Raw genomic sequence first — 12,172 nt, forward strand, 5'->3', positions numbered from 1 at the left:
TCGGTCTCGGCATATCGGTCGCGGTCTCGGCGAGACGTGAATTTTTAAAATATTTAATATTTTAAAAATTGAAAAAAATATGATAAATAAAAATAATTAAAAATTAGTAAAAATAATAATAATTCAAATTGACTCGGGATGACTCGGAGTGACTCGGTGTGATTCGGCCGTTTCAACCCTTCACGGTGACGTCTCGGCCTGTCACGTATCTCGGAAACGTTTCATCGCGGTCTCGTCTCGGGCTAGGCCGAGACGGAGACGACTCGGCCTAGACGTCTCGGTCTCGGCCGAGTCTTTGAACCATGACTTCAACTGTTAAATCAGCATGACTCTAACCACAAAACAAGAAAATAAAATGGTTGAAGGATACATTTATTTTCTAAGCAAAAATTCATAAGCATGTATTTCTTCATGAGTGCACAAGCTAGCAGTTTCACTTTGGAGCTTCAGATCTGCATACAGCTGCAAATCCAAAGAATGCCACATCTTAGCAGTTAGCACCAAGAAGATACCCACTCCCATGCTAGGGAGTGAATTCAGAGTGTGAAATTAAAAGTGTACCTGTCAAGCCTCAAGATTTTCTTGATGTACCCTGATACCAAGAAACACGTCCTTAATGAGATGTAATTTTCTCATAACTTCATTCATGTGGATCCGCTCGTTTGGTAATCTTGCAGAGCACTCGAGTCCAATTGTCAAAAGGGAAATAATACACTCCATCTCTCTTCTGCCATTAATCTTTTCCTCTCCTGGAGTCATTTCTCTGTACTGATCTCCTCCTTTTGAAAGAAGTAACAGGTCCACAATCTTGCAAACTTGTTCAGGCAGAGCCACATTAACATAGTTATGAAGATTTAGGCCATCAGTTAATATATCATCTGTTGGCCTCCTTCTTGTGATCATCTCCAGCGGAAATATCCCATAGCTATACACATCGCCTTGAGTTGATGCAGGGAGACCCATCCCGTACTCTGAAATTTTCTTTCAATATGTTACTCTGATGAAAAGGAACTCAAGGCAACTCTTCGAAATAGGATTAATGAATCAAGTGTGAGAAATCGTAACTGAGTAGAAGCAAAATGAATATGCTTTGCACAAATAACTGGCTTTGGTCAGGGGTAATTAATTCAACCATAAAAGTACACAACTATAAAAATATAATTTTATTATTAAAAATTTCTAATTAAATTAGCTTGAATTTTTTTCACAGAGAATCTAGTATTGTTTAAGAACCAATGATTCAATTTGGTTTAGGTTCTTTGTATCTACAAATCTTGACCATATCGTAATAGATTGGAATTGGATATAAATTACCTGGAGCTGCATATCCGATTGATCCTTTAATTGCAACAGCACTGCTGGTTCCCTGGTCAGAAGAAGTACTGATGGTTTCAGGAAGAAGCCTTGCTAATCCAAAATCACCTACGTAAGCAACGAAGTCATTGTCAAGAAGAATGTTGCTTGGCTTCAAATCACAATGAACAATTGTTGTTTCACATTGGTTGTGAAGATAATGCACCGCTGTGTTATGGTACAGAAGCCAAAGGGCAGAAAATATAAAAGGAAGCAAACTTGACTGCAATGTTCAGCAGTTGATCAATGGAACAGTAATTGAATTGAGCTCAATTTCATTAATGAATCTGAAACAAATTACAAGAATAGAGGTAATGAATTTAGCTAAGAAGGTGTAAGATCAGAAGGAAAATTTGGGAGGGAAAGTATGAGGATTGTTCCTCAAGCTATTACAACTAATCTGGACAGAAAATGATTCAAAAGCTTTTTCTCGATTAAGCAGACAGGCCTGCTTATATAGTTATTAGCTTCTAACAGATTTCTAATAGCACCAAATAAGGTTCAAACACGTGTCCCAATTGCAGCTGCAAGTTGCTGGAAGTTGCCGTGCTTCTTGGCTTTCTGTTAGAACAGATGAAACCCAGCAAAGGCGTGGCTTAGCTTACGCGCCTTTGCTGAAGTGCTTCCTCTTGATCACGCCTTCAGTTACTGGATTCCACGCCTTCTACCTTCCTTCTTCCTAGCACGTAAATTCTATTTTAGTCTAACTCCTACATTCATTACAATACCTCCCCTTCATAAGACCTTTGTCCTCAAGGTCGGAATTGGGGAAACTTCTCTCTTATCTGCTCAGCATCTTCCCAAGTTGCTTCTGCTGGTTCAGTACCCCACCACTGGATAAGCCATTGAGTCACAGCTGCATTCCTCCTCGTGATCATCCTCCTGCTTAATAGTGCCACAGGTTCTACTCTAACCTGCCCCCTTTCATCAGTGTCTGGTAGTTGCAGGATAGGTGTAGTCAGGTCCCCGAGCTTCTTCTTAAGCAGAGACACATGGAACACATGGTGGATCCTTGATGTAGTAGGTAGCCTGAGCCTGTAGGCCACCTTTCCAATCCTTTCCTCTATACAGTAGGGCCCAAAGTACTTAGCAGATAATTTGGTGTTGTTCCTGATCATCACAGATGACTGTCTGTAAGGTTGCAACCTCAAGTATACCCAATCTCCAACCTAGAATTCCCTTTCACTCCTATGTTCATCAGCATACTTCCTCATCCTCTCCTGGGCAGCTTTTAGGTTGTGTTGCAATAGTTCGTCCATTTTTTTCCTGTCTCTTATGTAATCCTCCACTGTTGCCACCTTAGTTTGCATATAGGGTCCAAGTGCTCGCTGGGGAGGCTTAGTCCTATACAAAGCCTCGAAAGGGCTCATCTGTACAGCAGTGTGGAAGGTGGTATTATACCACCATTCTGCCAAGGATAACCAGGAGTTCCACCTCTTTGGTTCCAGGTGAGTCATACACCTGAGATATATTTCTAACACTTGGTTTACCCTTTCTGTTTGACCATCTGTTTGGGGGTGGTAAGCTGTACTTAGGCTTAATCCTGCCCCCAATAGTATGAATAGCTCAGTCCAGAATTGGCTGATAAAGACCTTATCCCTATCTGAGATCATACTTTGTGGAATGCCATGTAGCTTACTGACATGATCCAGGAAAATTCTAGCTATTTTGGGGGCATCAAAAGGGTGAGATAAGCTCATGAAGTGAGCATACTTAGTAAACCTGTCGACTACAACCAGGATAGTGTCCTTCCCTTCTGATTTGGGTAGCCCCTCTATGAAGTCCATGGTGACATGACTCCAAGAGTGTTGTGGGATTGGGAGGGGTTGGAGCAGACCTGGATAAGCCACACGTTCATCCTTACATTTCCTGCAAGTATCACACTGTAATATTGTTGCCTTGATCTCCTTGAACATACCTGGCCAATAAAATAGCTGTTTGGCTCTTATCCAGCTGGCCTGTATGCTTGAATGTCCCCCTAGCTGGGAGTCATGAAGGGCAGAAATGAGTTTCCTCCTTATTTCTCCCTCCTGTCCTACTACAACTCTTCCCTTATATCTTAGAATTCCATTCTGATAGCTGTAGACTGAATCCTGCTCTGGAGCTGCTAAGATTCCCCTGATGAGATCTTGAGCCCAAGAATCACCAATGTAGCTTTCCATCACCTCTTTCATCCATTCTGGTATAACTGTTGTAGTTGCTGCACACTCAGCTCCCTCCTTTCCCCTTCTGGAGAGTGCATCAGCTACTATATTTTCCTTCCTCTTTTTGTAGCATATCTCATAGCTCAGTCCCATCAGCTTAGTCAACCACTTCTGTTGGAGGGGGGTGGTGATCCTCTGTTCCAGCAGATATTTCAAACTTTGGTGGTCAGTATTGATGATAAAATGGTGCCCCTCCAAGTAATGCCTCCACTTAGTGACTGCTGTGACTAAGGCCAGCAGTTCCTTTTCATAAATTGACATTCCCAAATTCTTCTGTCCCAAGCTTTGACTGAGGAAAGCCAATGGTCTCCTATTCTGCATCAGAACAGCCCCTATCCCTCCATAGCAAGCATCTGTCTCTATCACAAAAGGCTGGGTGAAGTCTGGAAGAGCTAGTACGGGGGTACTACACATAGCTAACTTCAACTTCTGAAAAGCATCTTCAGCCTCCTCTCTCCAGTTGTAGCCATCTTTCTTGAGGAGGGTAGTTAAGGGCTTTGCAATAGCACCATATCCCTTGACAAACTTTCTGTAGTAACCAGTTAGACCAAGAAATCCCTTCAGCTGCCTGGTGTTTCCTGGTCTTGGCCACTGCATCATGCTGTCAATTTTCTTGGGGTCAGCTCTTACTCCTTCTGCTGAAATGATGTGGCCTAGATATTCCACTTGCTTCTGAGCAAAAGAGCACTTACTCTCTTTTGCATAGAGCTGGTGTTGTCTCAGAATCTCCAGGACCTCAGTAACATGTTTGATATGTTTTTCTATAGTAGGGCTGTAGATAAGTATATCATCAAAAAATACCAATACATGCTTCCTTAGTTGTTTCTGAAATACCTGATTCACCAGGCCCTGGAAAGTTGCGGGTGCATTGGTCAGCCCAAATGGCATGACCTTAAATTCATATAATCCTTGATGTGTCCTGAAGGCTGTTTTGAGAATGTCTTCTTCACGTACTCTTATTTGGAAGTACCCTGCTCTGAGGTCAATTTTAGAGTAGTACTTGGATCCATGCAGTTCATCTAGTAGCTTATCAATAAGGGGCATAAGGAACTTATTCTTGACTGTGAGGTCGTTCAGTTGCCTGTAATCCACACAAAATCTCCATGAGCCATCTTTCTTCTTGACCAGAAGTACTGGTGAAGCAAAAGGGCTGCTACTCAGCTGAATGATCCCAGTTTACAGCATCTCCTGCACTAGTTTCTCAATCTCAGACTTCTAGATGTAAGGACACCTATAGGGCCTCATTTGGAATGGTTTTGCCCCCTCTTTGAGAGTGATGCAGTGATCCTGGCTCATCTCAGGAGGTAGTCCTTGAGGTTCCTGGAATATATCCTTAAATCTCTGCAGCAGCTTCTCCATTTCTGGTGATGTTGGCTCAGGGTCTGGCTTTTTATCTTCTACTGCACTCACTTGTGCAAGAATTCCATATGCTTGTTTCCTGGTCCACTTGTATAATCTACTCCCCCTTATTAGCTTCAGCTGCATTGCATTGCCCTCCCCCTTTAATTCAACTTGCTGCTTACCCTTTTTGAACCTCATACTTAGTCCTCTGAAGTCAAACTCCATTGGACTGTACCTAGCTAACCAATCAACTCCTAGTATCATATCGCACCCCCCCCCCAACCTTAGAGTATTGAAATGATGCTGGAACTCATATCCCTGCATCTTCCATGTCACAGGCTTGGTGATGCTCCTAGACTGCAGCCTTTCTCCATTGGCCACTCTAACTGACAGAGCCCCCCCTTTGGTTTCCAACTTCAAGCTCCTAGCCACTTGTTCATCCATGAAACAATGTGTACTGCCACTGTTAACTAGGGCAATAATGGTCTTCCCTTTAATCGTCTCCTTTATCCTGATGGTTTTGTGCTCACTTCCCCCTACCAAAGCATGGATAGAAACTTCTATATGCTCATTTTCTAATTCTCTCTCAATACAGTCACAGAATACATCAGTCTCACCCCTCTTCTCCCCTTCTTCCTCAGTAACTGGTATCTCCCCCTCCTCCATAACTAACAAGTTTAAATGGGATTGTTTACAGGCATGTCCAATAGTATATGGCTCAGCACATTTGAAGCAAAGTCTCTTCTCTCTCCTATGGTTGAGCTCTGCTGGGGTAAGTCTTTTGAATTGGTTCTGAGTATTAGAGTGGTTATTGTAGGTTTTGGGGGCCTATTTATCAGGTAATTTGGGGTAGCTTGGGGTTCTGTCAGGAAATTTGGAGTGGTTTGGGATTTTAAGCAAAGGTTTCTGGTAGTTGGGGCTGTAAGGAGGGGCTTTGTGGATCTTCTGTAAGGCTCTCAGGTTCCTCTCCTGCAATTTGGCAGCCTCTACAGCATCTGCCAGTGTTTTGGGTTTGGCTAATTTCACCATAGTTACTATTTCTTCTTTTAATCCACTTAGGAAGCATGTTCTGTAATAACAATCTTGCTGATGAGGAAGGGAAGGCATTACCAGGGCTTTAAGCATTTCAAATTTCTCCAAGTAGTCAGCTACTGAGCCTGTCTGCATCAATTTGTTGAATTCCTCTATAGCCTCCTCAGGGGAACCGTCTCCAAATCTTTCACATAGTGCATTGCATAGCTCTTCCCATGGAATAACCTCCCTGCCATTGAACACACCATGAAACCATATATCTGCCTTATCCCTGAAATAGAGTTCTGCAACCTCAGACTTCATTTCCTCCTCTACTCCATTGATCTTGAAATATTTGTTGGCCTTCCGGATCCACTCCCTTGGGTTCTCACCTGCGAATGGTGGCAGATCCACCTTGGGTAACCTGGTGAATGCTCTGCCTTCTCTGAGTTTAGATCTATCCAGAATTCCTTTCTGCATCTCCTTTCTCCTGCCCCCTTCCTGATGTCCTGATTCTAACTCTGAGCTGCTGCCTTCCACATCTTTTCCTTTGTCGTTCAGTTTGGCTAACATTTGTGCCATCATGCTCATCATGCCTTCATATTTTTTATCCAGGTTTTTGAGAGCCTTCTCAGTGCCCTCCTGTTTGTGCTCCATGATCCTCACAGCTTGCTCCAGTCCATCACTTCTGTTAGCAAAAGTTCTAACCACACTCCCTAGTTCAGTTATGTCCTTTCTTATTTCGTCTTGGTTTTTAGTCATTTTCCCAATGGCTCGTAGCTAGCTCTGATACCACTGTTATGGTACAGAAGCCAAAGGGCAGAAAATGTAAAAGGAAGCAAACTTGACTGCAATGTTCAGCACTTGATCAATGGAACAGTAATTGAATTGAGCTCAATTTCATTAATGAATCTGAAACAAATTACAAGAATAGAGGTAATGAATTTAGCTAAGAAGGTGTAAGATCTGAAGGAAAATTTGGGAGGGAAAGTATGAGGATTGTTCCTCAAGCTATTACAACTAATCTGGACAGAAAATGATTCAAAAGCTTTTTCTCGATTAAGCAGACAGGCCTCCTTATATAGTTATTAGCTTCTAACAGATTTCTAACAGCACCAAATAAGGTTCAAACACGTGTCCCAATTGCAGCTGCAAGTTGCCGTGCTTCTTGGCTTTCTGTTAGAACAGATGAAACCCAGCAAAGACGTGGTTTAGCTTACGCGCCTTTGCTGAAGTGCTTCCTCTTGATCACGCCTTCAGTTACTGGATTCCACGCCTTCTACCTTCCTTCGTCCTAGCACGTAACTTCTATTTTAGTCTAACTCCTGCATTTCATTACACACTGAAGCAACATCAATTGCAATATTCAGCCTCCGAAAAAGATTAAGGCAGCTGGATGTTGTTGCTTGATCAGTTGTTTCTGGATGCAACCACAAGTCAAGATTTCCATTTTCCATGAACTCGTAAACTAGAGCCTTGAATTCATGACCTTTGGAATCAACGCTGGAGCAATAACTTAAGATGGAGACTAAATTTCGATGGTGGATGTTTCTTAGTGCTTTGCACTCAGCCTTGAAGCTCTTTGAAGCCCCATTCTTCTGAAGGTCAAGAACTTTAACTGCAACAAGCCTATCTTCGTGTTGATCTAGCCTGCCTTTGTAAACAATCCCAAAACTTCCTGATCCGATCAAGTTTTCTGGAGAAAATCCCAAAGTAGCACGATGGAGTTCATGGTAAGAAACTCTTAACAGCTTATCGACTGTTGGGAACACAAAAGATGAGCTGGCTTCTCTTCGATATCTTTTTTGGTATACCCCCAAATAGAACAACAATATTATACCAAGAGCCAAGAATGTTACTGGTAAAACTGTGGATAATAGAACAATGATCTTATGCTTTTCCTTTTTCTTTCCCATGAACAATTCAGTAATGCCTCCACAAAGTTTGCTGTTTCCCATCAAAACTATTAGGCTTGCATTCCCAAATATTCCGGTTGTTGGTATCTTCCCATAAAGGTCATTATAAGAAAGGTTCAGATACCTCAACGGCTGAAGTTTCTCAAGGTTTCTTGGTATTTGTCCAGTCAAGTTGTTAAATGAAAGGTCTAATACTTGGATGGCTTTCAAAGAAGCCAATTTTGAGGGAATCGTCCCTTCGAAAAAGTTGGCCTACATTTCAAGAGTCTTTAAATCCAAACAATCAACAAGCGATGGGGGTATTTCTCCAGAAAATCTGTTGTAGGCGACAGTGAAATTTATCATGTGCATCAGCTTTCCTACTTCCAGAGGTATAGAACCACTGAATGTGTTCTGTCTCAAACCCAGATATAATAGAAAGGTGTGCATCTCAAAAAACTCTGGTGATATAACACCACTAAGATTATTTATAGATACGTCCAGATGTTGCAGATTTCCACAGTTCATGAGAATACTGCCAAATACATCGCTGCCTTCAAAAAGATTGTCTGCTAAGCCCAGATGGTACAGAGAGCTAGTATTACATAAGTTTGACAAAATTTCTCCTGACAACCTGTTTCGTTCTAGACCCAAATATTGCAAGTTTTGAAATTTACCAAAGTCACTTGGTATGACTCCTAAAAGAGAATTCCATGACATGTCAAAGACAATTAGATTGACAAGATTTCCAAGTCCTTCTGGGATAGTTCCCCATAATTGATTTCCTTCAATGCCTAATTCAGTGAGTCCATGTGTAAGGTTTGCCAAGGACTTAGGTAACTCACCACCAAAATTGTTTTCATCTAAGAAAATCGTATATAGATTACTATTGTTTGTCAATGATCCAATGAAATTCAAGTCTCCTGTAGAATTTCTTCCTAACCAATTTCCGGAAAGTTCTATTAATTGAAGGTTTGATAGATCTCCTAAATTACTGTGAACTTGCCCTTCAAGCTTATAGTTATCAAGGTCAAGTTGCTCAAGCCTAGAAGCATTGGTGATGGAAAGTGGAATATTGCCATTGAAGTCGTTCGTCCCAATTTGTAGGACTTGCAGATTTGGTAGGGTGAGACCTACGTCGGTTGGAAGGTTGCCATGAAAAGAATTAACTGGTATTGAAAAGACATGGAGAGATGCTATGTTATAAACAGATGCAGGGATCCTACCAGATAATTGGTTTACTCCCACTCCTAATGAATGCAAGTTTTTAAGGAAGCCTATCTCCTTGGGCAGATTACGCTCCAAATTGTTATATGCAAGAAAGAGAGTTGTCAATGACGAAAGATTTCCGAGGGAGGAAGGAATCTCTCCTGTCAAATTGTTCTTAGAAAGATAAAGATTTTCAAGCTTCTTCAATTTGCTTAGCTCAATTGGAACTTTGCCTTCAAGTTTGTTGCTCGTAAGCGTAAGGCTTAACATATTTGAGCAAGGGCATAGACTAACAGGGATCTCTCCGCTCAGGAGGTTATATGATAGGTTAAGAAACCTTAGACGGAACAGATGACCAACCTCTTGTGGAATTTCACCATGGAACTGATTTTCCTCCAGATGGATGGATTTCATGAAGCTGAGATTTCCTATATGAGGAGATATGGTTCCAGACAAACCCCAGCCTGTTAGAGTTATGGCTGTGACCCTCTGATGTCGACTATCACATGTGATCCCCGGCCATCGGCAATGGTGTCGTGTTTGGTTCCACGAGTTCAATACAGCATATGGATCATCAGATATCTGACTCTTGAACTCCAGCAGAGCGAGTCTATCAGTTTCATTTTGAAGTCGATTGGTGGCTAAGGCATGATTTACTGCAGAATTGTTGATGGCAGCGAGAACTACAAGCAGGATCAGAATGTCCATTGAGATCAATGACCAAAATCCCCAAGAAATGGAACTTTGAAGCTCCATTACTGTTGAAAGAAGGAAAATAGCTCAATGTTGAGTTTGACAGGGGAGGATGAAATAATGTTAAGAAGCTCTGAGAAGTCCGAAGTGTATGAAAACTCAGGGAGAGATCTTTTCAGGGACTTTTGGAATCTGACTATTTCATTTTGATTATGACTGAAGTTGAAAGAGGCAAATGTAGATGGCGCACTCCATTGTTAACGACAAAGTGCTGCTCAGCTGTTTAGATTAGATAATTTCATCATATTTCATGCACTCAAGTCGACATTTTTGTGGTTTACCATTTTGCATCTATAACTGACTACTTTTCTGGTTAATATTCCTGGAGACCACACTTTGCTTCTGGTTAATATTCCTCATTTGGTTGCTAGATGCTAGATTAGGACAATGGTTTCTAAGCAATATGGTTTATTGGGGAAATGAGGGAATTTTTTTGGGCAAAATACACTTCACTCCCCTGTGTTTTAGCGATTCTTCACATAAACCCCTACAGTTTCAAAAGTTATAAAATAGAAAAATTGAACCTCAATTTGTGACTCTATTAAATTCTCATGTATACCCGTAGCTATTAAACTTCAAGATTTTTTTGATGTACCCTGACGCCAAGTGATTTTGGGAACAAATTGTTAGGGGGCCCAATGCAATTAACCCTACTGTTTTCCCCCCACTTTTGTTTTTGTAGAACACTGGAAACCTACTGACTGGGAATCATATATATATATATATATATATAATAAAGTCGTATTTTCATACTTATCTCTTTGCGTTTTCTCTTTCCTACATGGCTTAATGAGACGGCAAGTAGTTTCCTACGTGGCTTGCTACTTGTTTGTTTGGATGTATATCAATTCTTATTTCTTATAAGAATTCTTAATATTATGTGATTCTTATTTCCTACCCAAAAAAGGAACTAAAAAGTAATTCGATATAAATAAAAGAGACATAAATCTCCTCTATTAGATATATAAGAATAAATGATAATATATATTTTTTATAGTGTCCTTTTTAAAAATTTTTTTTACAGCTTCATCATACATCCTTTTTATTTTAAGATAATCTACCCGTATATAGAATAACGTACAAACAATCTAGACATGAAAATTAAAGAAAGTTAGCCCAAAAAAGATTTTACAAGACTCACAGTCCCCATGCATAATTGATGTACAAAGAGAAATAGCACTTCATCTGATTGAAAATTTCTGGAAAAGTCCATAAAGAAATTGTTAACCTTTTATTATTTTAATTGTTACAATATCTAGATAAACATAACTTTTAGAATATGTGTATTTATACAGGCATATGTTAAAAGTTTTGGCAAGTGATGCAACCGGGAGTGCTTGATTTGTTATATTTGATCAAGAGATTGAAAGAATAATAGAACACAAACTTTCTTTTGTTCTTGACAAATTTAACAAGGTAAACTTATATCTAATTTTTAAAAATATTTTTAATAAGAATTAATTTTTTCTACACTGACGGCGTATACACTATCAGCATTGAATGAATGACAACTATGCCAAATTTGAATTTAAAATTTAATTTTTGCACACGTGTCATGAATCCAACAATGATAGTATATACACTGTCAGTGTAGGAAAGATTTACTCTTTTAATAATAGTAGACAATCCGACACTTATCTTAGCCGTTGAATATTCTAAAAAAAAAAAAATCTATTATGCATTTCATTTTCAGGAAGGATTTAGCAGTGAAATCGTGTCATCAATTATAAATAAGATCACGAAGAAACCTTTTGTGTTCCAAATCAAGTTGAACAATTACAATTTGGAACAAGGTAGTAATAGATTTACAGTGACTAGATGGTTCCACTGTGATTTCGGGAGGGAAACACATCTCATGCTTTCACAGGTAATGTGCAATAAATTTCTCTTATATTTCACATATTATATCTCACATAATATTTTTGTTTTTAATTTTGATAAATCATTATCAGATTGGTGGAACCGACAACCAATACCAACCTCAAGCATTTTCTTCCCAGATCCCAATTAGTATAACAGATGATTCTAATCAACAGCATTTCAATACACTTCATATGAATCATTCATCAGAGGGTTCAACAAAAACCACAGAGGAAGGGAATCCTCATAAAAAGATTTGCATGAGAAGGTAGATTTAATATACTATTTTACTTTTTTAAATTATAATCTTTACGTATTGTTATACACAACTTTGAATGCAATAAATCATTTTTTTTCAATACTTAGTTATCATGCAGCGATAATGGAAAATCAATAAATGCTGATTTGCACGGACAGATCGAGGAGAATGTTCAAACAAAAGAAAAACAAAAACAAGTTTTTGAAGAATAGAATATTATTTGATACTATTTACTGCACTTTTTATTTATTTTCAAGTTTTTTAATGTTATGGTATTGTTGAATGAT

At 39.6% G+C, this 12,172-nt stretch overlaps 1 protein-coding gene across 1 annotated transcript; it reads right to left on the bottom strand.

Moving 5' to 3' along the window:
* Positions 1–372: 372 nt before the first annotated feature.
* On the bottom strand, positions 373–9,769 carry LOC113704842 (putative receptor-like protein kinase At3g47110). Its single transcript, XM_072061114.1, has 6 exons — positions 8,482–9,769; positions 8,189–8,373; positions 7,249–8,077; positions 1,315–1,521; positions 592–971; positions 373–462 (listed from the first exon to the last, which is right to left on the bottom strand). Exons 1-6 carry the CDS (start codon positions 9,767–9,769, stop codon positions 373–375), a joined length of 2,979 nt encoding a protein of 992 aa, XP_071917215.1.
* Positions 9,770–12,172: the final 2,403 nt, after the last annotated feature.

This window comes from Coffea arabica, chromosome 8e (assembly GCF_036785885.1).
Source record: "Coffea arabica cultivar ET-39 chromosome 8e, Coffea Arabica ET-39 HiFi, whole genome shotgun sequence".
NCBI classification, from domain to species: Eukaryota; Viridiplantae; Streptophyta; class Magnoliopsida; order Gentianales; family Rubiaceae; genus Coffea; species Coffea arabica.

What these genes read in the sequence shown, in the direction of transcription:
- LOC113704842 (XM_072061114.1), bottom strand. Translation starts at nt 9,769, where the DNA reads ATGGAGCTTCAAAGTTCCATTTCTTGGGGATTTTGGTCATTGATCTCA. An exon ending in AATTGATGTTGCTTCAGTGT is followed by an intron (nt 1,522 to 7,248) that starts GTAATGAAATGC and finishes ACCATAACACAG; the next exon opens with CGGTGCATTATCTTCACAAC. An exon ending in AATCGGATATGCAGCTCCAG is followed by an intron (nt 972 to 1,314) that starts GTAATTTATATC and finishes AGAAAATTTCAG; the next exon opens with AGTACGGGATGGGTCTCCCT.